Source organism: Hyperoodon ampullatus (assembly GCF_949752795.1).
Source record: "Hyperoodon ampullatus genome assembly, chromosome: 18".
In the NCBI taxonomy this organism is placed as follows: Eukaryota; Metazoa; Chordata; class Mammalia; order Artiodactyla; family Ziphiidae; genus Hyperoodon; species Hyperoodon ampullatus.
The window spans coordinates 18558896-18586314 of NC_136931.1; the positions used below are offsets into that span (position 1 = coordinate 18558896).

The 27419-nt window shown below is 43.3% G+C and overlaps 1 protein-coding gene across 1 annotated transcript; it reads right to left on the reverse strand.

Moving 5' to 3' along the window:
- Positions 1 to 1962: 1962 nt before the first annotated feature.
- ZFP90 (ZFP90 zinc finger protein) lies at positions 1963 to 23176 on the reverse strand. The gene is made up of 5 exons (XM_079723244.1): positions 23022 to 23176; positions 22641 to 22707; positions 10151 to 10277; positions 9716 to 9811; positions 1963 to 2000 (listed from the first exon to the last, which is right to left on the reverse strand). Exons 2-5 carry the CDS (start codon positions 22671 to 22673, stop codon positions 1990 to 1992), a joined length of 267 nt encoding a protein of 88 aa, XP_079579370.1. The 5' UTR covers positions 22674 to 22707; positions 23022 to 23176; the 3' UTR covers positions 1963 to 1989.
- Between the last annotated feature and the right edge of the window lie 4243 nt (positions 23177 to 27419).

Consider the following 27419-nt stretch of genomic DNA (forward strand, 5'->3'; position numbering starts at 1 on the left):
ACTGCTAACAAGACTATATTAAGTACCTACTGTGTGCCTGGCATTGTGATAATCAAGGAGACAAAAAAAAAGTTAGCAAAATAGATGTGGACTCTGCCTTCCTGGCACTCACAATCTATTGTGGGGTGGGGAGAAAACCAAATAATCAAAAATACAAATTGTGGTAAGGTGAAGGACATTAACAATAATCCATGAAAATTTAAAAGGAGACCATTTTAGCCAGGCAGTCATTAAAACCTTCCCTGATGTGACGTTTGCATTTTTAACAGATAGGAATTAACTAGTTCAGTATGTATAAAAGCCCACTGCAGCTATAAAGAACCAAGCATCACCAGCATCAATATGCCTAATAACTGCAGAATTGTTTTATCATCCATGCTGGCACAGAGAAGTGCTAGATGCTCTGGCAGACATAGTGCCTGCCCTGGGGCCCTTCCCCACACACACCCGGGCACCAGGAGTAAGAGACTGGTTTTCTCTTGTTTCCCTTTTGCAATTTTGAAGCTGCACTGTTATAACTAGTCTATTCTTGCATGAATCTCACACCTGGTTATACTTACCTATACATGCTGACCCAGTAATCCCATTTTGGATATTTATCTCACTCTGGATATTTTAAGAAAAAATTCTATAGAAAAAAAAAGTGGGGGGCTTCCCTGGTGGCGCAGTGGTTGAGAGTCCGCCTGCCAATGCAGGGGACACGGGTTCGTGCCCCGGTCCGGGAAGATCCCACATGCCGCGGAGCGGCTGGGCCCGTGAGCCATGGCCACTGAGCCTGTGCGTCCAGAGCCTGTGCTCCGCAACGGGAGAGGCCACAACAGTGAGAGGTCCGCGTACCGCAAAAAAAAAAAAAAAAAAAAAAAGAGGGTGCTTAAAAAGGTGAAAGTATTCAATGTCATTATTATAAAACCAATGCCCCAAACTATCCAAATATTATTGCAACAGCAGGGAGTTTGTTAATGGGATCGTGAGACTGTGTAGCAACATGAAAAATATTTATAAGAAAGTTTTTTATTTAAGTATGAGATAAGATTTTATCTACAGTCTAGGCAAATGCAAATAACTGATATATTAAAGTGTGAGGGTGTGGGTGAATCTGGGGGATTTAATTTACTGAAACAGTCAAGAAAAACATTCCAAGGCCCTTCATCATTTTGCTTCCACTTGGTCTCCCATCTAACCTATCACCATATCCCTTCATCCATTCACCCCCAAACGACACTGTGTTACATGCATCTCTTTGAACGTAACACGGCTCTGGAGACATGAAATTTAGAGGTTAAGAGCTCTGCCTTTGCAGCCAGGCAGTTCTGGGTTCCAAGTCTGAATCTGCCATGGGCAGTACTTTACCTCTCTGGGTTTTTCTCCCCACTATAAAACAAAGATATAATACATGCATTAAGTTTCTTTAATGCAAGCAACATAAATATAACAAAGGGGGACTCATTCGACTGATAGTGGGGAGCCCACTGAATCCCAGAAGAGCTTCAGAAATTGAGCCCAGTCCAAGGACCTCAGGAATGAGAAATGAGAACACCATCATGGCGGCTGCATCCTCTCCTGCTACAACAGACCTCCAGGCTCTGGTAAGGAATCAGGCTCCAGGCAACTTTAGGCCTTCACCTTACCAGCCTAGCAACCTCAAATTAAAGTATCCTTGCGAAGTCTATTTTGAAAAAATTCTGTCCAAGGACTCTGATTGGCTCAGTTGTTCCTGGAACTATCATTGAGCCCCAGGATGTCCTGACTTGTGTTCCTGTGGTCAGTACAGCAGGGATTGTTACAAGAGCAAGAGGGGGGAAAAGCTGGGTAAAGACAAGACACCACAAGACCTATTAGGGGACCTGTAAGGATTAAATGAAATGATGGCTATAAAATACTTAACACAATGTCTTTCAAGTAGTAAGCAATCAATAAATGCTATTAACTCACCTGGCTGTGATGAGTTTAGCAGTTAATCCCTCTTCCTTGATGCACCACTCTTTAATCTTAGCCAAGTTCTGAAAATGGAAAAAGACAAACTGACTCCCATTCAACTAAGAAGGCTATTTATTGAAATAATACAACGATGTTACAAGGATGTATTTCATATGGCCTAGAAGCTGGGTGTTCATTAAGTGCATGGTGCGTGGTTGCTGGGACTAGAGAATCCTCTGCTCAATCAGCCATACATACATCCTGGGTGCCCTCCCTGCCAATGATGATATGCTGAGATTCAGAGACTGGTTGGATCTAGGCCAGGCTGCACACACAAACCAGTGGTCTCCTTTGGGTCTTCTGGAACTAAGTCTTTATAAACTTCCACAACAGCTGCGTAGCACTCAACTGGTTACAATTCATGCCATTCTTGCAAACAGTCCACTATGGGGATCCCCAAACAATCAACAGAAAAATGAGTTCCTGATAGGCATCCTAGCCAATCAGTAGAGGAGGTTCCGAGTAGAACTGCACATTGTCAAACTATGTATCAGACAACACAGGTACGGTCTTGGCATTGTGGTGTACGCTAAGCGTGGAACATCATAAACAAGGTATTTTTGAATGGTTAAAGTCTTGGAAGGGCAGATCTGCTATAGAGCATCCCATCTTGCTCCACATATGACAAACGCACTGGGCTGGACTTCCCACATTTCAGGCCCCAGGCCCATTTTTCCTGCAGAGAATTACGAAGGATGTTTGGGAGCTGCCTCATGTTGTCCAGGATGAGACAAAAATGACGGATCCTGCCACCTGGCATGCAAAGCAGCCAGTGGGAAAGGTTCACCATCAACACCACCCTGTATCACTCCTCCCCAGGATTCATCACTAGGGCAGGAAATTTTGCTTATCTTGGGGGGAACAGAGGCTCTTTCATGAAAGGGGTCAATTTCTACAGTTGCTTCCAAATTTATTTGCACTACTGGTGTCAATGAACAAAGATTCTGGAAATTCCTTTAGAATAGGCCATGGGAGGCTTTAAGGGATATTAAGGATTAGAGTGGGCTATTGAAGCTTTACTGATGGAAAAGCACCACAGAGCCATAAAAGTTAATTTTTTAATGGTGAAAATTTCCTTGGCACACAAAATGACCCATTACATGCTGATTCCTTAAACTGATTTAAAGGCAAATTTTATGGCAATGGATAATTTGATTTATACTTCTCTACAGTAAAATTAATTTGAGGAGTTTTTTTTCTTTTTTTTTTTTTTTTTTTGCGGTACACGGGCCTCTCACTGTTGTGGCCTCTCCCGTTGCGGAGCACAGGCTCCGGACACGCAGGCTCAGTGGCCATGGCTCACGGGCCCAGCCGCTCTGTGGCATGTGGGATCTTCTTGGACCGGGGCACAAACCCGTGTCCCTGCATCGGCAGGCGGACTCTCAATCACTGCGCCACGAGGGAAGCCCAATTTGGGGAAATTTTTTTCTCTGAGTTCTGTGTTGTTTTCCCATTGATCAAATCACTACAGGAAGCTTGGGGCAGTGCTTTTTCATGGGAAGATCACGAAAAGCACAGTAGGAAGACTTAATAATTCTATGAAACTGACATACCTTAGCTGAAGTATGATACTTGGGAAAAGGAAAAAAGTCATTAGTAGTTCAACTATTTACAATTTCTGTTAACATTTTGGTTTATAAGCTTCCAACAAGCTGCTTTAAATAAGTGTGTGACAAATTTGCATATGTCTTGCTGCCTCTTATGCTTTTATGAATTCCCAAAGTATTCAACTCCTGAGTGCTCATTAAATTATTTGTGCATCTGATTTATTTTAAAACTTATTTTAAAGCCCTGAATTCCAAAGTATCTTTTCAGTGGCAAGACCATGGGGCTAAAGATCCAGGAGATCTGCATTTTCCACCCAGCTTTGCCGCTATAAACTGTATCATGCTGTGCAACCACTTCACATCTTTGGCTTTCAGTTTCTTCATCTGTACAATGAAGTGGTTGGACCAGCTGATCTAATTCTTTGAATGGTGAATTCCTGGAGGTGAAACTGGTTTCCATGGTAAATTTAACATAAGAGCTGCAGTTGAATGCAGCTGTCAAGCAATTTAAAAATGAGTTTTGGTCACTACCATGTGAGTTTTATTTATTTTTTAAAAAGGCTGTAAACAGTGAGAGTTACAAGTTAAATTGTTGAAAGTTGGTGATCTCCTGCAAACATATATTCAAAAAGATTTACAAAGTCCAGTATATAGGCATACCATTTCTAACAGGTTATATAAGATGTCTGTAGTTGTTTTTATACACTTCTGTCATCAGATCTGAGAATGTGGCTTTTATTTAATTTTTTCCTGTTTTTTTTTTTTTTCCTCTTTTTTGGCTGCGCCACATGGCATGCAGGATCTTTGCCGACCAGGGATCGAACCTGTGCCCCCTGCAGTTGGAAGCATGGAGTCTTATAACCACTGGGCCAGGGAAGTCCCAGAGAATGTGGCTTTTATTAAAAAAACACTGTCTACTGGCACAGAGCTTTCTCCACACACAACGTGCACACAGACACACACACAATTCACTACATTCTCAAGCTTTCTCTCCAGTAAGAATCCTCTGATACTGAATAAGAACAATATTTTAGCTAAAGCTTTTGGCACATTCCCTAATGTCAAGGTTCCTAGAGTTTATTTCGTGTATGAATTCTCTGATGTTTAGTAAGAGCTGAGCTTCGACTGAAGTTTTTCCCACATTCCTTACAAGTGTAGGGTTTTTCTCCAGTATGGATCCTCTGATGATCATGCAGATTAGTTTTCTTTCGGAAAGCTCGCCCACATTCATTACATTCATAGGGTTTTTCTCCAGTATGAGTTCTCTCATGCTGAATGAGGGATGAACTCTGACTGAAGGCTTTACCACAGTCGATACATTCATAGGGTTTCTCTCCAGTGTGGGTTCTCTCATGCTGAGTCAGTGATGAGCGTCGACTGAAGGCTTCTCCACATTCATTACATTCATAGGGTTTTTCTCCAGTATGAATTCTGTGATGCTCTATGAAACTCGTACTCCTTTTGAAAGCTTTCCCACATACATTACATTGATAGGGTTTCTCGCCAGGATGAGAAATAGATTGTTGACTAAAGGCCTGCTCACAACCATAGGGGTTTTCTCCAGTGTGGATCCTTTGATGGTCAGAGAAGTCTGTAATGTGACTGAAGTCTTCCCCACAGTCATTGCAATGATAGGATTTCACTTCAGTGAGAGTGTTTTCATCTTGAATAAGAGATGAGCTTTTGAAATCTATGCTGTAGTTATTGCTTTGGTAAGGTTTGCCTCTCTTATGAATCCTCATGTGTTTATAAAGGGATGGGCTCTGACCAAAAGCCCTCCCACATATGCTACATTCAAAAGGTTTCTCTCCTGTGTGAGTCCTCTCATGCTGGACAAGGGAAGAACATCGACTAAAGGCTTTCCCACATTCCTTACATTGGAAGGGTTTCTCTCCACTATGTGTGACCTCATGCTGAGTGAGGGATGTGCCATGCCTAAACGACCTACCACACAAATTACATCGATATGGTTTCTCTCCAGTGTGAATTCTCTGGTGTTGAACAAGGGAGGAGCTGCGCTGGAAGGCTTTCCCACAGAGACTACACTGATAGGGTTTCTCTCCAGTATGAGCATTCTCATGCTGACCGAGGGATGAGCTATGCCTGAAGGCCTTCCCACACACATTACATTCAAAGGGTTTCTCCCCAGTGTGAATTCTCTGATGCTCAGTAAGTTGTGTCTTCCAGAGGAAGGTTTTCCCACAGTCAGCACATTCATGGTGTTTCTTTCCAGGATAAATTCCCTGATCTGTACCGTTGGGGAAAGTTCCATCTCCTTTATGAGTTTTCTCATGTTTAGTCAGTGATGACCTATGAATAAAGGCTTTTCTACATTTATTACATTTATAAGGTTTCTTTTTTGCAAGGATATTATTCTGACTGAGTAAGTCTGAATTATGTCCCAAATTGCTCCCAAGTGTATCACATTCATTAGACCTTGGAGGAATGTTCAGTTGTGTAACCAGGTCTGTGTTCAATCTAGAATTTTCAACAAATTTATTTTGCTCACAAGCTTCCTCTGGTGTGATTATTTTCTTCTGGGTGGATGCATCTGGCCCCAAATGTCTCTTCCAGTTTTCCTTGTGCCTCTCTAACTGGCCATTAACATCCCAAGTGTCTTCTAACGTGGCACATGAGGGATCATCTGTGCTAAGGGATACTTCAGATATGCTCTGCTGCAGATTTGAAGATTTGGCTTCAGGCCTGGTCCTCCAGTCTGAAAGAAATCCAAAGTGCAAAAGTCCCCTATTCCCTCCTGTTAAAACAAACTGTTACAAGAATGAGGAAGTGAAAGAGATATAAGTTATACATTACTCTGTTTTGAAACTAGTCCTGTAGCTACAGGAGAAGACCCAAAATGGAGGAAGGAAGAGTGGAGAGAGGTGACAATGCAGACTGCAGATCCAGACAGAAGAATAAGTCCAGAATGAGGAAGCCCATGTAGGAGGGCTTGTTAGGAAGTAGGGAACAGGTGAGCAAGAGAGAGTTAGGCAGAGATACAAATGGAATAGGATCATGGTCCGTCTTGCAGAGTCTTATCTGCTATCCATGCCTCCCGTCCATTTTACAAACTGCCACGGAATCTATCTTCCTAATATATTCATTTCATAATTTCTTTAAAGTCACCTCTGAGGCTTCAGATCTTCAAACCCTGCAGAGAAAATCTGCAGCCAGTGATCTAACTGAAATGATTCTTTGACATAACTCGAGATCAAGGGCTATACTTCCCAAAGAGAAAAAAAAAGTAATATTTCAGGAGGCAAATCATCCTTGCCCTTACACACGGAGCTGTGGTTTTAGTCTATTTGAGTTCTGATTCTACATTAATCACCTCTCTTAACCAAAAACAATTTATTTTAATCTGCCTAAAAAACTGATCTCTAAACCTCTGTTTAACCTCAGAATACTAATAGCAGAAAATTAATTAATGTCCAGGTTCTAAGAATGGTAACCTTTTAAAAACTAAGGGGAGGGAGGTTTCTGGAATGATGGAGATGTTCCATATCAACAGAAGTTTGGGTTGGATGGGAGAATGCACTTGTCAAAATCAAATGGATGGTACATATAAAAGAGGTATATATTTCACTGTATATATTTTCTAAAAAAAAAAGAACTATGAACAAATATTGAACTCTAGTCAATGATATACATGCTGAAGCATGTAGGGGTGAAATGTACTCATGTCTGCAACTCACTAGGAAATGCATCAAAGGTAAGACAGATTAATAGACAGACGAAGAGATATGTGATAAAGCAAATATAACAACATGTTAACAACTATAGCACCATGGTGTTCACTGTATAATTTTTTCAACTTCTCAAATGTTTGAAAATTTGCATAATAAAATATTAGGAGGGGAAAACCCCCCCCCAGTAACTAAGGAACCCTAAACTCCCAAATCCCTTACCCTGGAACAAGACTCAATTCTAAATTTCTGAGGACAGAGAATGCTTTGTATTCCTTTTAGAATCCTTCTCAGTGGGACATTCAAGAAATGTTTGTTGAAATGAATGAATGAGAAAGTTCTCTCCCAGCAAGATTCCATAACAATCAATCAAGTAATTTTCTGACTGCCTTCTATATGCTCTGCAATACAAACAGAAAATATTTAGAAATATAATAAGTAGACTCTCCAGGAGCTTAAAAATCTAAGAATAAAAACAAGACTCAATCTTTTGACGACTTATGAAGAAACCCATCAGATGGCACATATTAAATCTGAATTTGTGTGGTAGAGATGATATAAATGATATTTGTGATCAGGGAAGAAACAAATAAATATATTAGCACATATTAAGTTTTATGGATTAGACAGACCTTGAACTTAAAGAATAGATGGCTTTGGATAGGCACAAAGTATTATCTAATGAGGGAAACTATATGCTACTTACAGAGAACATCAAGAAAAAGTTCAACCTAGGTGGAGCTTTTTTTAGCAGGAATAGAAAGATAATACTGGAAGCGATGATGGGGACCTTTAAATCAAGGGAGTTTCTGCTTCCTATAATGAGGTACAGGGAGTAATAGCAAAGTTCTTTCAGAGGTGGCTGGTTTAGGAAGATAAAGCATTAAAATCCAATATGGTCCATGAAGTGATGAATAGATAAACAAAATGTGGTATATCCATACAATAAAATATTACTCAGCAATACAAAGGAATGAAGTTCTGATACATGCTACAACATGAATGAACCTTGAAACATTACGCTAAGTGAAAGAAGCCAGTCACAAAGGGCTACATATTATGATTCCATATATAGAAGATATCCAGAATAGGCAAATCCATAGAGATAAAAAGTAGATTAATGGTTGCCAGGAGCTGGGGGGTATGGGGAATGGAAAGTGACTGCTAATGGGTATAACATTTCTTATTGGGGTGTTGAACATGTGCTGCTTAGATAGTGGTGATGGCTGCACAACTCTGTACATATCCAAAACAACCACTGAAATGTACACTTTAAAAGGGTGAATTCTATGGTATGTGAATTATATCTCAATAAAACTATGATTTAAAAAATCCAGTATGGATTACAAAAAGATAAGATTGAGTGAGCAATTTCAACTGGGAATTATAATAATCTAAGTCTGGGGTTTGGTTTAGGATGTCACCAGTCCAAGTTAAAGGGGAGGAAAACCTAAGATACTTCTCAAAGGAGGAAAATAACTTGGGTTGAAAGAAAAAGACTACACTGACTACGGTGTCTGGCCTGAGGGACTGGAATCCTGGTAATTTCTAATGGGCAAGGGGAGAAATGGATAATGGGCAACGTAGCAAAATGTGCTGACTGGAGATGCAAGATGATTAATTTAGATTTTACACCTCTATTAAGAATGTTGTGAAAAAAAAGAAAAAAGAATGTTGTGGGACTTACAAGTGGAGGGGTCCTGTGAGAAGAAAATAAAAGTGACCAGGGTACAAGTAAGGATGATTCTGAGTCTACAGCACACAATAAAGAGCTGCAACTACCAGAAGGCAGGCACCCTTTTATAGGGAGGTAATATAGAAAGAAAGGAGAGGAAGCCAGAAGGCAGGCTCCTTAAGGTAGATTCACTAAGAGGGAAAAGCAAGAAAAGCCAAAGACCCAAAGCCAAGAAGCATTGAATGAGTGGGGAAACCAGGAGAGGATGATACTCCAGGAACTGTGGAGGGAGGAAATGAATCAAATGGACTAGGAGTGCAGGACAGAAGGAGGATGGTGTTGCTCGCCAGACAGGTGGTACAGGAGTGCAGTCAGGGAAAGAAGTCTGGAGGGAGGGAGGATCAAGGTTATGGGTATTTCCTACAAGTCTGGGGCATCCGACAGTGAAAGCAGCAAGAAAAAACAAGGAGGAGACATGGAAGTTCAATTAATGTCTGAATGAGTAAGAAAACAGATCTCTAAATAATGAAGGGGGACTGAGGACACCAGAGGAGAAAATAATCCAGAAGTAGGCATATAGAATAGGGAGAGATGGTATTCTGAGTGTAGGACAAATGTCTACTTTCAGAAAGGAAAAAGAGGTACCTTTTCTTCCAAGACCTACCAGCAGCAAGACACCCTAATGGAGAAGGGAGACATATAGAGGTGTCATCCAGGAGACAGCCCAACCTCTTCTACAGGTCTAGGCACTCCCAAGGCAGCAATCCGAAGGTGCTGCCCTCTCCCTCAGCTGTGCCATTGTCCTACATGCTTGATTCTCCCTCATTTACCTGGACAGAAAGGTCTTTGGATTTCTCCCTCTGCTATCCATGGCTCTTCTCCTTGCTCCAATTTGAAGATCACCTCTGGCTTGGAAACTTGATATCCTGCTCATGGGTAAATACACAAGATTTGGTTGTTTGTGCAAGTAGACAAAGAACCCTCTATAAGTCAATACTAGGCCTTGATCCTCAGGAACTCTGAAGGGAAAAAATGGTGCAACTTGAGGAGTCATGCAATCAAATGGCCTATTTCCAGTTCTGCAAAAGAAAGACCTTTTACCTAAAGAGTAGGCTCGGAAACCCATAAAGCTGGGTCCCAGCAAGATGAACAAGCTCTAACCCTGTACACTCTGCTCACAGTCACCCAAACTATGAGTCCCACAACCTTAGCAACTGAGAAGGGAAAGACCCACCAATACATAGACAATGAGATGTGGTCCTTACCAAGAGAAACCAAGTGGCTATAGTTCTCCAGCATCACATCCCTGTACAAGCGCCTCTGAGCGGGATCCATGTGGTGCCATTCTTCCTGGGTGAAGTTCACAGCCACATCTTTAAATGTCACCAATTCCTGTAGGAACACATTCCTGCTCAAGTAGGGATCAACCCCACAAATGTTCCCATGGCAAAACTGGGAACCTACTGTAGGGTATATCACAAATGGTGATCACACGTGTGATATCCTGAGGGGGCAATGTTGGGTTAAATATACTAGTTGTTACACAATTTTATAGAGAATCTAATACGGCAGGCAGGAAAGTCATGAGGGGCAATGTGTCCCGCAATCCTGTAAGCCTACTTAGTTTTCTTCTTGTTCCCTTCAAAGCCAAGCCTTTCCTATACAATCACCAATTCCTCACTGCCCACGTGCTTCCTTTGGTACAAAACCCAAATACAGCAGGGAATAAAAAGTGACAGCCCTCCTTCACCTCCATCACCAATCCCACAAACTCCCGACAAATAACCATTGTTAACAATTTGGTGTATACACTTAACAGTCCCTTTCCATGTTTCACACACACACACACACACACACACACAGTCTTGTTTTGTGAAATATCATATAAATTGTTCTACATCTTGCTTTCCACATTTAGCTATGTATCTTGGAAGTCTTTCCTTAGTGCTATGTATAATTTCACCTTATTTCTTTGAATTGCTTCATAGCACCCCAGAGTACAGCTGTACCATATGACACCCATTGCCTAAAACCCATAGCACCCCACTGTATTAGGAACAAGATTCAAACTCCCCCATCACTCACTGGGCTCTGGCCACGCTGACCTTGCCCTGAATATATCAAGCCTGTTCCCACCCTGAGCCTTGGGATCACGACATGGTTGACAACCAGTCAACCTAAACCATGTTTAGGTCTCAGGTCTAGCATCGTGGCCTCAGAAAAGGTGTCTTAGCACCTCCCTCTAATTTACTATGCATCATATTACCATGCTTAATTTTTCTCGTAAAACAGGTATCGCTCACTGTCCGAATTCCTGCCACCTGAACTCAGGAACCAAATAGATTCAGATGAAAAAGGACACTTGTACTTCTAATCGTTATCTGAGATTTGTTAGCTTTTCTGTCTCCCCAATTGCAAGTCCCGTGAGAATAAGGACTTTACCTATCTTATTCACAGCTATATGACCCCCAGTGCCTAGACCGATGCCCAGCACATAGTGGATGCTTAGAAAAACTTGGTGAGTGAATAAATGGACCAGTTCTTATTATTAGATATTTGGATTAGTTCCAATATTTTGCTATTACAATTACTGCAATACATACTCTTTGTGCAAATATATTAGAATTCCTGTAGGCTAGCTAGCTAGAATTGGAATTTCTAGGTCAAAGATTTTTTCATGCTTTACTCCACTCCAATCACTTCTTCCTCACCACCCACTGAAACTGGCTGAGTACCCTCATGCCTCTGAATAGTCAGTTCTGATGCTCACAGGTTGATTTCTGTCTTGCCTCACTAGGCCTTGTTAAGCCATGGGACACCTGTCACTATGCCCAACTTGAAATGTCTCCTTTGGTCCTGGTTAGATTTCTACCTCAAGAAGTACATAATAAAGTATGTAAAGACAATCAGCATGAAAAGACACTGAAAGCAGAGCCATGAGTTCGCTGGAGCAGTGAGGCAAAGTTATATGAAGGTTTCTGCCTTATTCCATGCCCTCCTCCCATGTGCTTAGTTATAGCTGAGTTGGACTTCTGTTTCCTGGAAGATATAATTCTCTCCCCACCCTCCCATCCATCTTTCCCTTGCTAATTCCACACTTCGGGTGTAGGTTAGCAGATCTTCAGTGAGGTTTTCTGATCCCCCAATGGAGGGTCAATCCCCATATCATGTGCTTTAAGTCACTTTGCGCATCCACAATTGAAATAGACCTAATAATCTACTTAATGCTTGTTTTCCTAGTTAGATGGTGAGCATTGTGAGAGCAGGGACTCTACTTTTCCTTTTTTTTATTTTTATTTTTTTTTTTATTTATTTTTTTTTTTTGTGGTATGTGGGCCTCTCACTGTTGTGGCCTTTCCCGTTGCGGAGCACAGGCTCCGGACGCGCAGGCTCAGCGGCCATAGCTCACGGGCCCAGCCGCTCCGCGGCACGTGGGATCCTCCCAGACCGGGGCACGAACCCGCGTCCCCTGCATCGGCAGGCGGACTCTCAACCTCTGCGCCACCAGGGAAGCCCTCCTTTTTTTTAAACTCTAGAATACCAATGTCTAGCAAGTACCTGACCCAACACTAAATATCTGTTTCCTGACTGAGTTGAGCCTTAAGGAGATGGCTGAGATCTGAATTTTAGAGAAAAGGAGAGTGGCCCCATCTCCTACTGAGTAAGGTGCATGACTGCATCCATACACAACAGTGGCTCCTCTGTATCACATTTCTGCTCAACACTGCGGCTGTGTCCCCACAAGAACAGAGAAGGGTTGAAACGTGGCATTTTTCTGACGGAGGTCAGGGATCTGACTGTGCCAGGTAAGATGATACTAGATGCTAAAAAAAAAAGACACTAGATATTTACTAGGTGCCTGGCTTTACCATATGCACCATGGCAGAATAAAAATGCAAAAGAAAAACACTGCAGTCCTTGAATAGGTTTCAGTTTATTTTAAAATGTGTTATTAGAGCACGATATGAGACAATGCATAGTAAAGTGGGTGCTACCAGCGTTCTGGGCAGGGAAAACTGGGTACAGGAGAGAAGCTTCAAGGTAGGCTATGCACTGGGCCTTAAGACGTAAGTACCATTAGGATGGGAGAAAAAAGAGTGGGAATCCAGTCCAGGGACTGAGAAGTTAGAGAAGGGAGGCTGGATTTGGGATGCAGATGGCTAGCAGAGAAAAGGTTTGGACCAAGGCAGACATTTTAAGTTAGGCTGTGAGAAATAACACCTTTCCACTCCTACTCTGTCCTCTAAACTTACAGCCCCTTTGGTTTAGGAACACAGAGTTGGCAGCCAACCTGGATTCCTTTGCTTCACTGGTTCCCCGTATTTAACACATGGCCTCCTGACTTTATTCTGCTTCCCCAAATAGGTTGAACTAATGTTAAAGAATGTGCTGACCAGTAAACAAATGTCTAGTCAAGGCAACTCATTTCTCGCCCTGGCAGGACAACTAACTTCTGTTCTACTACTCACGGTCCCACCAACTCTTTCCTGTGTACTATCAGAGTCACTTCTCTAAAACAAATTTGATCATGCATACAAACCTTTAATTTCTTCCCACTTTTCCCTATTCTTACTGCCCTCACCCTAGTCCATATCACCATCACCTCTTATCTGGACCACTGCTACTATCTCCTACTTTGCCTCTCCTTTTCCACTCATGCCCCACCCCTCCCAAGTCTGTTTTCCATATAACTACTAGACTCATCTTGTTAAAACCTTTCAGAGCAAGTCATTCCTCTGCTTAAAAGCCTCCAATGGCATCCCAAGTAAAAGCCAAGGTCTCTATAATAGCTACACAGCCCTTCACAATCTGGACCCCCACTACCTCCAACTTCATCTTGAACCTCATCCCCAACCTACTGCTCTCTTACCTTTACTCACCCTGCCCTCCTTACAACTCCTGGAACGTACCACACATGCTTCTGCCTTGAGGTCTTCACTCTGCCTGTTCCTTGACTTGGAAGCCTCTTCCTGCAGATATGCATGTGGCTCCCCACTCACTTCCTTCCGCTTTTTGTTCAAACGTCACCTCACCAGAGCCAACGTCCCTGACCATGCTATATAAAACAGCGCCGCCCCCCCAACCTTGCACTGTCACTCTCTGTTCTTTTCCTTTTTCATAGTCCTTACACCTGACGTGTCATATTTTATTTGTTTACAGTCTGCATCCCACAGCAGAATGTAAATTCCAGGAGAGAAGGAATATTACCTATTTTCTTTATGGCTGAATCTCCACTGGCTACAAGAGGCCGGGCACATAGTGGGTGCTCCATAAATATTTAATAAATTTTCCTTGAGATTAAAAACTAAACTCCTTAGTGTGAGCTTCTGTGCTCTTCCAACCTAGTCCTCACCTTACTTCTGCAGCCTCAGCTCTGGCTTTTCTTCCCCTTGTACACCATGATTCAGTGTGCAGAACACTTACACCTCCTTGGAAAAAAAAATCTCTTTCTCTTCTGCAAGTGCTGCTTCAAAATGTTCGGCCTTCCCTCCTCTGCCTGCTAACACTCTCCCACCAAGACTCAGTCAAGTTCTCTCCTCAGGGGCTCCATTTCTACCTCCAGGTCTAGGCTAACCACCTCCCCCCCAGCTCCCCTCCCTAGGCCTCTCTTCAGCACAGCTCATAAGACACTACCTTACGGCAACTGTTACCTATTGTTCACTGTGCTTTTAGAGGGTCAAGACCTTGTCTCAGGTGCCTTCGAATCTCCACTGGCCAGAACCATTTTGGTACATAACGGACAGTCAGTGGTCTGCAAGATTAAATAGGTAAAAAATGTACTCTGAGATCCTTGGTGTGAGTTAGCCACTCTGAATCAAATCAACTTTAGGGCATCCAATACAGGCCACATCTCAGACTGTATTAAAATGATACAATGATGTCTTTTAAACACTGCTTACCCTTCTTCCAGATTTAACTGGACCTCATAATCAACACCTTTTAAAAATTAACAAGAAGTATTAAATGTTCCCCTTCCTCAGGCTGACATAAAGAGGACCTTGGCCAAATGTGATGGAGCCCAAAGCAAAGAACTGGAAACAGCATATACTAAGTTAAGAAGTTAAGTGTGTAATATACTTGGGCAAATCATAGACCTCCTGGAGATGCAATTTTCCCATCTATAACATGGATTCCCTGAACTGAAGAAATAAGAGTTTTAAGAGCAGAAGGGTGAAAGAGTACATCCAGAAAGGACACGTCCAACTATAAAAAGACACGCTCCTCCAACTCTAGCATATACCATCCCTGCAGGAGAAATCCCCTAAAACTATAACTCAGGAAACTTTGTAGTTTTGCAACTTTGCAAAGCTCAAAACCAGAGCCTGGGGCTTCCCTGGTGGCGCAGTGGATGAGAGTCCGCCTGCTGACGCAGGGGACACGGGTTCGTGCCCTGGTCCGGGAAGGTCCCACATACCGCAGAGCGGCTGGGCCCGTGAGCCATGGCCGCTGAGCCTGCGCGTCCGGAGCCTGTGCTCCGCAACGGGAGAGGCCACAACAGTGAGGGGCCCGCATAGCGCAAAAACAAAAACAAAAACAAAACCAGAGCCTGGCAGCTAATGAGTAAAAATAATCTAGTTATTTAAATCACATATTTTTAAATATTGTATTTATACTACATATAACATTTTTATTTATTATATTTAATATAACTATTAAATGTATTTAATTTTTATGTTATATACAATTATAGTAATTAAAAACTACCCCCCTCTAAGACCAAGTTACTTTAACCAATTAGAATACATTAAATTTACTGGGATACAGTGTGGCATTTTCACTCAAGTACTCGGTGCTCTATGATACTGGACAATAACAGTTTGGTAAGTTGAGAGTTAAGAGCATCCCTAACAAGTGCGTACAGAGAGAAGTAACATGATTACTGTTAGCCTTCACACACATACACAGATGCCCTACTGAGGCTAATGGCATCATCATCTACAGTATCCCAGCTGGAAACCTGGACTTTACCCTTGACTCTTCATTCTTCCTTTATGACGTAGAATTACCAACAGCCTCAAAAATGTCTCCTACATTCAGTCCCTTCCCTTCATCTTTCAAACTCAGCTCAAATCCTCCCTTGCCAACAATGCCATTGGGCCAGGCAATGGCCTAATGGTCTAGATCTATGCTGTCTAATACGGTAGCCACTTGCCACATGTGAATACTGAGCACTAGTAATGTGGCTAGTCCAAATTAGGACGTGCAGTTAAGTGTAAAACACTGGATTTCAAAGACTTAGTACCAAAAAATATATAAAACATCTCATTAATAATTTTAAAATATTTATTCATGTAGAAATGATAAGACTTTGGCTATATGAGGTTAAATAGTTTGCATTACTAAAATTAACTTCCCGTTTCTTTCTACATTGTGGGCTACTCGAAAATTTAAAATTATCCATGTAGCTTATGTTTGTTTTGGACGACACTATTCTAGGTTGTTCTAGGTCTCCACCTCAGGCTATTCTCTCTAGGTGACAGAATCATCTCTCTCTTAAATTCTGCCTGCTGCCACACACCCCATGCTTCCGACAAGTGGACTCTTTGCCCTGATTACATCATTCTCTTCCATGTTTCCTTGCCTTTGTACATCCTATTCTGACCATCATGTACTTTCTTCCCTCAGCTCTACAGGATAAATTCCAAGTCATCCTTCTAGAACCAGTTCAATGGTCCCTTCCCTTCTGAAGCTTTTCCAGATCCCTGCCACCTTTAGTAATTTGGTCCACATCCCAATTTCAGAACTATAGCTATATTTTCATGTTTTTCTCTCTCAACAATTTCTCAAACTCCTTTTCATTTCAGTATTTCCAAAACTAAGCATGTTGGAATTTTCCACAATCACAGGGGCAATTTGGAAAAACTGGCCATGCACACAGGGCCCTACCAGGCAACATTTAAAAGCTCCTTACATGATTCATTATAAAAAAGCAACAACTAACATTTACTGAGCATTCACCGCAGGCCACGCTCCCCCTCACTAAATTATCTCACTGAAGCCTTACTGCCACTCCACAGGAAGCAGGTACCTTCTCCTGACTGGTTCTGAAGCGTGACCCTGGTTAAGAATACCACCCGGCACAGAGCAGGCATTCTAAAAATGTCTGCTGAGTGAATGAATAGAGTCTGGGTAACTCTTACCAAAGGAAAACGAGGAGTCATTTTGAGGATTAAAAAAAAATTAGATTAGTGAATTCTATTCTTGGATTATAAATAGTAGGGGCAAATGGCAAAACAACGGCATTAACAGCCAAATCTAAAAGCTGGCTCCTCTTAAATACTGGCTGAACAAAAAAACCTCTGACAAATATACTACAAGAAGAAATAGAAAAATAAATCAATTTAAAAATAAGGGGAGGGACTTCCCTGGTGGCACAGTGGTTACGAATCCGCCTGCCAATGCAGGGGACACGGGTTTGATCCCTGGTTTGGGAAGATCCCACATGCTGCAGAGCAACTTAAGCCCATGTGCCACAACTACTGAAGCCCGTGCACCTAGAGCCTGCGCTCCGCAACAAGAGAAGCCACCACAATGAGAAGACCGCGCAACGCAATGAAGAGTAACCCCCGCTCGCCACAACTAGAGAAAGCCTGCACACAGCAACAAAGGCCCAACACAGCCAAAAATAAATAAATAAATAATAAATTATTTTTTAAAAAATAATAAAATAAAAATAAGGGGATAAACCAGTAAAATACCCAGCAGTGTATTAAGAAATGTGAAAGATCTTAGTGAAGTGGATAATTTTTAAATCCTAAATCACCAATGTTGACACAAAAAAGGAGAGAAAATAATTGAGGAAGAAACAGAGAAAACTGTTCCCAAGTCATCCTCTTTATAAAAATCCTGGATTTAAATGTTTTATAGGTAAATTCTTTCAAAAGACAGAAAAGGATGAAAAGCAATCTGAATGTTTCTACAAATTAAGGATGAGCATGCCACCAAAACCTGCCAAAGATCTCTCTCGTAAAAAGAAATTTTTTTTTAATTATCTATTGTAACAAATGGGATTTTATCCCAGTATTATTTGTAATAGCAGAAACTTTAGAAGCAACCTAAATGTCCTCTGAGAAACGGTTAAATAAATTTTAGTATATCATACAAAGCAGTATAATTCAGCCATAAAAGTGATTTAAAAAAACAAAAGAAAAATCCTCATAAAAATTAGATGAAATTTAAAATGTTGGAATTGAGGGGACTTCCCTGGTGGTCCAGAGGTTAAGAATTTGCCTTCCAATGCAGGGGACCCAGGTTCGATCCCTGGTTGGGGAACTAAGATCCCACATGCCATGGGGCAAATAGGCCCGCGTGCCACAACTACTGAGCCCACGTGCCACAACTACTGAAGCCCGCGCTCTAGAGCCCGCGAGCCACAACTGCTGAGCCCACATGCCACAACTTCTGAAGCCCATGTGCCTGGAGCCCATGCTCTACAACAGGAGAAGCCACTGCAAGGAGAAGGCCGCCCACTGCAACAAAGGGTGGCCCCCGCTCGCTGCAACTAGAGAAGGCCCACGCGCAGCAACAAAGACCCAACACGGCCAAAATAACTAAATAAATTTATTTTAAAAAAAACAAAACTCTTCAGTGAAAGTCACACTGTTTCATGAAATTGCTTTATCAGAAAATTAGCATCACTGCAACTAGAAAAATTACATTTTTGCTATGTGAGGAGCAGAAAATGCAGAAAGTATAAAATCACTGCCAGGGGTTAAGTGGTTATTAATGTTCGCTCATGTGACACCCACTTACTGTGTGCGTACTTTGGAGCAAAGGATGAAAGGAGTCAGGTGGCCCTTCTCTAGAAAAGCAGAAAGCCCAGTACGAGATGGATGGGTAAGCACACCACTCCATATGACATGAGACACTACTATGACATGTGTACATAGGTGCTACAGGAATGCATAAGAGAGGCACTTGACCTTACCCAGGGGAAGGAGGGTCTGAGCTGAAGCTTAAAGACCAGCACCAGTCAGCTCAGGAAGAGGTTAAGAAAGGGGACCTCCATATGGAGGGAGCTTGAATATCCCTGGCTACAAACATCCTGACCTGGTTCAGCAAGTGGCTTGGTTTCCCTGGAGCATCTCGTCTGAGTTTGTGACCTGAGCCAGCTTTTGCTGGGTCTGTTCAATCCTGATGACCGAACCGCAGAGCTCTCTTGGGATCTGAAGTCAGTAGAGACCAGGGCCTGGTCCCTCTGCATTTCCTCCCCTTCAAGATAGAACACCAAGAAACCTGGTCTCCATAAGCAGCTTTTTCTTAAAAAACTTTCCCCATTTCTTACTTTTCTGGTGGCTTCAACTTTAAGAATGGTAAAAAAAAAAGAATGGTAAACAACTTTTCAAAATCCTAACTAAAAACATAGTACACATATAACGAAAAAAAGAATGCATAGTGTTTACACAGCTATAGTTACTAACAATCCATAGATCCCAAGGATTTTGGGGGGTATTCCGCCCGGCCCATCTCTGCTCCCATTCCCCTCCCACTGTGGGACCACTTTAGTTATTTGTTAGCTAAGCCCTGGGAGAAGGTCTCAACCACAGGAGTCCCAACTTTTAAACTCTTGCTCCTGCACATCATTCACAGCCATCTTTAAAACTAAACTGTACAGTTCCCTGCTCAAAAACATTGGCTCAAGCTACAATAGCCTCCTTGCAGCTCCTTGAACACACCAGACACACATCCCACTGTTCCCTCTACCCAGAACACTCTCCCCCAGACCTGAATGTTGTTAACTCCCACACTTCCTTCAAGTCTGCTCAGATGGTATCATCTCAATAAGGATAAGGCTTACCCTGACCACCCTATTTAAATTGCACTCCTTGGACTTCCCTCGTGGCCCAGTGGTTAAGAGTTTGCCTGCCAATGCAGGGGACATGGGTTCGATCCCTGGTCCAGGAAGATCCCACATGCCGCGGAGCAACAAAGCCCGTGCGCCACAATTACTGAGCCCGTGTGCTGCAACAACTGAAGCCCACGCACCCTAGAGCCCACACGCTGCAACTATGAAAGCCTGCGTGCCTAGGGCCCATGCTCCGCAACAAGAGAAGCCACCGCAATGAGAAGCCCGTGCACCGCAACAGAGTAACCCCCACTCGCCACAACTACAGAAAGCCTGCATGCAGCCACGAAAACCCAACGCAGCCGATTTAAGTGAATGAATAAATAAATAAATAGCACTCCTACCACAAGCCCCCAGTTCCCTACTCAATCCCCCTTATCCTTCTCTACCTTTTATTATTTTTTTTATAAATTTATTTTATTTTATTTATTTTTGGCTGCGTTGGGTCTCCGTTGCTGTGCGCGGGCTTTCTCTAGTTGCGGCGAGCGGGGGCCACTCTTCGTTACGGCACGCAGGCTTCTCATTGCGGTGGCTTCTCTTGTTGTGGAGCACGGGCTCTGGGTATGTGGGCTTCAGTAGTTGTGGCTCGTGGGCTCTAGAGAGCAGGCTCACTGGTTGTGGCTCACAGGCTTAGTTGCTCCGTGGCATGTGGGATCTTCCTGGACCAGGGCTCGAACCCGTGTACCCTGCATTGGCAGGCGGATTCTTAACCACTGTGCCACCAGGGAAGCCCCTACCTTTTATCTTTTTTCTAGGGTACTGATGCCTTCTAGGATATCATACAATTTCCTTACTTAATTTTTTGCCTCCTCCTTCTAAGATGTAAGCTCCATGAGAGCAAAGACCATTATAAATTTTGTCCACTAATGTATACCAACCACTTAGAAAAGTGTCTTAACACATCATAGGGGTTCAATGACTATCTGCTGAATGAATGTATGAATGAATGGATTACCAAGGCCAAAGAGAAAAAAGTCCAAACGCCCTTGTATTCTCGTCTATGCAGTGCCTGCAGCCCACACCCACTGTCACACAGGACAATGGTTTCGGATATAGGCCCGTCATCTTCTTGCCTCCCAACCCCTGACCCACAGTCAATCAGTTCTACCCCTACCCTCTTCATTTTCACCTGCTTAGACCCTGCCCCTATTCAAAGGTGAAATCTCCACTGACTCTTCCCACAGGCAGAATTTCCTCTCCCTTCTGCACTCACAGCAGTCCCTGGATCTCTGCAGCAACACTTGACACCACCTTTCTGGTGCTATACTTCTGCATGAGGCTGTCCTCCCCCACTAAATTAACTTCCTGGATAAGTAGTCACATGACTCAACTGCTCATCTTTTGCATTCCTCTGAGGGCCAGGCTCAGAGAAGGGGAACCACTGACAAAGGGAAATTTCTCCCTGAAAAGCCCCATTTGTAGGGCCAGTGTTCTGTTCTGTCCTGTCCTCCATCCCCAGTCATCATCTGCAGCCTGAGTTAGGTAACCCAAGTGAACACTGTCAGGCCATTTCCATGAGAATATAACTGAGTGCTTTAGGGAACACAGCTTTAAAAGTGAAGTTTAAAGAGGTCCCTAGGGCTTCCCTGGTGGCGCAGTGGTTCAGAGTCCGCCTGCCGATGCAGGGGACACGGGTTCGTGCCCCGGTCCGGGAAGATCCCACATGCCGCGGAGAGGCTGGGCCCGTGAGCCATGGCCGCTGAGCCTGCCCGTCCGGAGCCTGTGCTCCGCAACGGGAGAGGCCACAACAGTGAGAGGCCCGCGTACCGCAAAAAAAAAAGAGGTCCCTAAAGTTCACTGCTCAGAACACAGATTCATTTTCACCATCAAAAGGCAACTCCACCCCCACCATGCAGAAATGATCAACACCCCCATGAAGTGTTAAGTGAGTTAAGTCATCTGAATTCTCAAAACCTACTGAGGAAACACTTTATACGGAAAGGTGCTGATGACAGTGATTTGCTCTGGCTCTCCTCAAACAAAATAACTGTTCTGTTCTAGTAGTTACTTGTCTTACTCCTTAAAGCTCACCCCTGTAAAACAAAAACATATAACAAGAAGTAAAAAAATATAAAGGCATTATATGCTGTGTTTAATTTACTGTGAACTGCTTTTAAAGAACATTGGTATTTTTACCTGATTTGTCTCACACCCTAGCAACTAGAATCTGTGATTTTTCCTTAATTGTAAAGAGAGTGTGGATTAAAATACCATCTGAACTTTGTTATATTTTCACTGATAAGAGTCTGTAAATCAATGGGTAAGCTCAGAGTTGTGATGCTTCTAGAAAATGCCTCCTGTCTCACAAGAATAAATGGGTTCACAAATCAGCGTTATGTTAATTAAGTTGAAGGCCGGACATCTGGGGATGTGCATTATTATACCTCTGTTAAAGCAGAAAAAAACATGTAAAGCTACGGGACACGTCCTCCCTTATTGTTTTCCTCCTTGCCCGGGAAGAGCCCATCTCCAGCCTCTTCCTAGGCAAGTCCAGACAAGGCTTCTTTGGTCCCTTAAGATCTCTCTATGAACCCTGTGTCAGAAGCTAGGGCTCCTCTCTCCTTCACTCACAGTCACTTTCCCCTCTACAGTTTTCTATTCTGTCACCCGACCCTCTAGATTCCTAATGGACAGAGTTCAAGGAATTGACTTGGCCCTCAGGATTCTCAACACTGACACTTCCTAATACATCCACTCTTAACTCCTCCCACAAGACCACCCCGCCCTGGTCCCCCTCCTCCCCACAGTGCAGCCCTCCTTTGGGGAAGCCCTTTTCCCCCAGCTCTGGACACCTTGGTTTTGCAAGGCTAGGAGGCTCCGAGGGGGCAAGCAAGGCAGAAAGGAAGGTCGCTCAAGCGGAGAACAATGACTACTCCAAATACGCCCCGGGGTAGGAACGGGCTGCTCACCTGGGGCCTGGCTGTCGGAGGCCTTGGGGCCATTCCTGCGTCGCCGGGCCCGGCTCCTGGACAGGGTCTGGGGAGACAGGAGAGGGCCCACTCAGCCAGCTGTAACTGCCAACCGCACCGTGCCCCGCCAGGCCCGGCCCGCCTCCGCCCCGCAGCCACTTCTCCAGGGGAGAGCGGTGGGGAGGTGCGCGGGCCCTGCCTGGGCCTGCCTACCCCAAACTAAAGGCTCGCCGCCTCCTGGACACCCTCCTCCGGCCACGCCCAGTCCCACCCGCAGGATGGTGGGCGCGGCCGAACGCAGACGCGCAAAGCCCGTGGGAGGTGCCGCCCCAACCCGCGCACTCGGAATCACCGCCTCCTGGGGACTACGGATTTCGAGACCTCAGGCCCACCCAGGGCTCGGGCCGGCTCCTCCAGCCCCCGGTGCAGGTTCAGTCCTCTGCAACTCTGAAGTCCGAGGGGCGGCCTTCGCCGCACCTGGGCCAGACAATGGCCGCAGCGGCGGGGTAGAGCCGGAAGTGCGCCTGCGCATGCGGAGCTTTTCTCCCGTAACCGCCGGGCCGCGGCGGGCGCGCGACTACACTTCCCAGCGGCCACCGCGCATGGGTCCCACGGAGGCTGCCTGGTAGGACGCTTCGCTTTCCGAGGCGCACCGGTGGGGACCGCTATCCGGGCCCAACGGGTCGGAGGGTGGGGCTTGAGTACTCCTGCGTCCGCTTATTCCAGTAACAGTCACTGAGCGCCTTCTCTGTGCCAGGACCGTGTTGCTAGGGGCGGGATACTGCGGTAGATCGGGCAGGAAAGATCCTGCTTTCTGGGAGCGAGTATGCACTCCTGTAGACGAGGCCGACAAAAAAAAAAAAAACAAAACCGTAAACATATCAACAAGATAATTTCACGTACTGACTTCAGCTGTAGGAATAAGACAGTGAAGGGAGTGGGGCAACGTTGCCTCTTCTATGCCGTCTTCACCCGTGGGTCACTACCAAAGGTTTGGACACTGACTCCCCAGACCACATATATAGAATATTACGGCTAAGATACTTGATGAAATAGTTGATACTACAGAAAGAAAAAAACAAAAAACCTCAGATGAATCCGTAGCCTCCCGAACAGTATTCAAAAGCAAACTGTGCCACTGCCATGTTATTTCATTACTTGGTATCCCATTGCTCAGGATTTTGTACTTGGGGAAATAAATAAGTGATGGAAAATTTCAACACAAAGAATTAGGTTTATATAATTATGTGTTTTTTGTTTGTTTGTTTGTTTTTTGCGGTACGCGGGCCTCTCACTGTCGTGGCCTCTCCCGTTGCGGAGCACAGGCTCCGGACGTGCAGGCTCAGCGGCCATGGCTCACGGGCCCAGCTGCTCCGCGGCATTTGGGATCTTCCCGGACCGGGTCACGAACCCGTGTCCCCTGCATCGGCAAGCGGACTCTCAACCACTGCGCCACCAGGGAAGCCCTATAATTATGTTTTATATATCACAAACAGTCTAAAAACTTCCTAGACTTACACTTGATTTTTTAACATTAGAGTATCACATATTCACATGGTAGAAAATGATTGCAAATAAATGTTCTTTTTGTTACATGCTTTATCAAGAGGATGGACATTAAAAAAAAATAATGCTTTCCACCACTGCCGCCTGAATATAATGCTGTGGAACAAACAGAAGGCATCATTCAGAAATATGAATGAGTGGACTAAGGAGGCCTCTCTGAAGCAGGAACTCAGTAGACTGAGACCTAATGAGGCAACTGCTGGAACATGAGGGAGAAAAGAATTCCAGGCTGAAGGAACTGAGGGTGCCAAAGCCCCACGGTGGAAACAAACTTGATGTGTTTTAGAAACTGATGCCTAATGTAGCTGTAGCAGAGTGAGGGGGAGGGAGAGTAAGTGACATAGAGGTAGGACAGGTAGGCTGGGGTTTGATGGAGCAAAGGTTTTTAGAGGCTGTGATAAGGAGTGTGGATTTTACTTTGAATGTGATGGGAACCACTGGGTTAGCAGGAGCAATGGGTCATTTACTACTATGAGGGGATAAGAGAAAATTTCCCTGTTGTCCCAGAATTGGTAACCAGGACTCAGAGCTGAGATTAAATTCTTCTGCATTCGAAAGAGAGACAAAATGGCGTTTTTCACAGAACTAGAAAAAATAATTCTAAAATTTGTATGTAAATACAAAAGACCCCAAATAGCCAAAACAATCTTGAGAAAGAAGAGCAGAGCTGGAGGTATCACACTCCCCCTGATTTCAAGCTACAGTCATCAAAACAGTATTGGCACAAAAACAGACACATACATCAATGGAACAGAATAGAGAGCCCAGAAATGAGCCCTCACTTATATGGGTAATTAATCTATGACAAAGGAAACAAGAATATAAAATGGGGAAAAGACAGCCTGTTTGATAAATAGTGTTGGGAAAACTGGACAGCTACATGCAAAAGAGTCAAACCGGATAATTTCTCACACCATGCACAAAAATAAATTCAAAATGGATTAAAGGCTTAAATGTAAAACCTGAAATCATAAAACTTCTAGAAGAAAACATAGGCAGTACTCTCTTTGACATAGGTCCTAGTAACATATTTTTTGGATATGTCTCCCCAGGCAAGGGAAAGTAAAGCAAAAATAAATAAATGGGGCTACATCAAACTAAAAAGCTTTTCCCTAGCGAAGGAAATATCAATAAAATAAAAAGACTACCTACTGAATGGGAGAAGATACTTGTAAATGATATATCCAATAAGAGGTTAATATCCAAAATATACAGAGAACTCGTACAATTTAACATCAAAAAACCAAACAACTAAATTTAAAAAATGGGCAGAGGATCTGAATAGACATTTTTCCAAAGAAGCCATATAGATGGCCAACAGACACATGAAAATGCTGTCTGTTGAAATGAAAATGAGTGATGCTCAACATCACTAATCATCAAGGAAATGAACATCAAAACCACAATGAGATATCACCTCACAGCTGTGAGAATGGCTATTATAAAAAAGACAAATGACAACTGTTAGTGAGGACACTGAGAAAAGGGAACCCTCATGCACTGTTGGTGGGAATGTAAAGTGCTGCAGCCACTATGAAAAACAGTTGGAGATTTTTCAGAAAATTAAAAATAGAACTACCATGATCCAGCAATTTCACTCCTGGATATTTATCCAAGGAAAACAAAAAACACTAATTAGAAAAGATATTTGTACCCCTATGTTCATTGCAGCATTATCTACAATAGCCAAGATACGGAAGCAACCTAAGTGCCCATCAACAGATGAATGGATAAAAATGTGGTATATATACAATAGAATATTAGCCATAAAAAAGAATGAAATCTTACCATTTTTGACAACATCGATGGGCCTAGAGGGTACTATACTAAGTGAAATAAGTCAGAGAAAGACAAATACTGTATATCACTTGTATGTGGAATCTGAAAAACAAAACAAATGAACAAACATAAAACAGAAACAGAGTTATAGATACAGAGAACAAACAGGCGGTTACCAGAGAAGGGGAGGGGGGAAGAATAGGTAAGGAAGATTAAGAGGTACAAACTTCCAGTCCCAAAATAAATGAGCCACAGGTATAAAATGTACAGTGTGGGGAATATTGTCAATAACAAAGTAATATCTTTGGGGTGATGTAACTAGATTTATGTGGTGATCATTTGAAATGTATAGAAAAAATCACTATGTTGTGTAAGAGGAACTAACATAATGTTGTAGGTCAATTATACTTCAAAACCAAATAAACAAACATACAAACAAACTCAGAAAAAGAAATCATATTTGTAGTTACCAGAGGCAGGGGGTAGGGGGAGAGGAAATGGGATGAAAACAGTCAAAAAGATACAAACTTCCAGTTATAAGTAAGTACTAGGGATGTAATGTACAACAATGAGCCGTATAATGAACACAGCTGTATGTTGTATATGAAAGTTGTTAAGAGAGTAAATCCTGAGTTCTCATCATAAAATCTTTTTCTATTTCTTTCATTTTGCATCTATATGAGATGATGGATGTTCACTAAACTTATTGTGATGATCATTTCATGATGTAAGTCCAAATATGCTGTATACCTTAAACTTATACTGTGCTGTATGTCAATTATTTCTCAATACAACTGAAGAAAAAGACAAAAAATTTGGGGCTAGACACCCTCAGGTCTTACAGAAGCAGACCGTGTTCTAAATTTGCCCTGCTTCTATTAACCATTGCCTCAACACCACCCCTCTTTCCCAGGCTGTATGAGGAGACTAGGATGGGAAAGAAAAGGAAGAATTCTTCAGAATAGCAAGCCCTCCGCCTAGTGGAGAATGCGAGGCTCTACCCTCACCCCAAGATGAGTGTGAGAAAGAAAACACTGAGAGCACCCAGACGGGGAGGGTTTATAAACTACCCCAACGCCTCCCCAAAGCAAGGGAAAGGGGAGTTAGAGAACAGGCTGAGTGTAAGGAGAGTAGCCTGAATTGCCATTATTTGTGTAGTAAGTGGGTGCAGTGGAAAACGACTGGGCTTTAGCCCCCAGGGGAGGTGGGGGATGGGTGCAGCTCACGGCAGAGGCTGTGTAATTACATGGGTATGAGAAGAAGCTGAGGAGGTTAGAAGAGGGTGAAGCAGAGCCAGATCTCCCAAGTCTGGTATTGGTGGGTTTCCTCTAAAGAACTCACAAATGCACCATTTCTGCCAGTGTGACTTCATAACTTTAATGCTGGATGAAATATTTTAAAAATCTTTTTAAATGGACTGGTGAGTTAGAAAAT

Bases quoted from the DNA above. Each gene is read 5' to 3' on its own strand.
- ZFP90 (XM_079723244.1), bottom strand. From the start codon at position 22,673: ATGGCCCCAAGGCCTCCGACAGCCAGGCCCCAG. The intron at 10,278-22,640 runs GTGAGCAGCCCG...GTGTTCCTACAG, and splicing joins CTCCGACAGCCAGGCCCCAG to GAATTGGTGACATTTAAAGA. The intron at 9,812-10,150 runs GTAAGGACCACA...ACCCATGAGCAG, and splicing joins TAGCCACTTGGTTTCTCTTG to GATATCAAGTTTCCAAGCCA.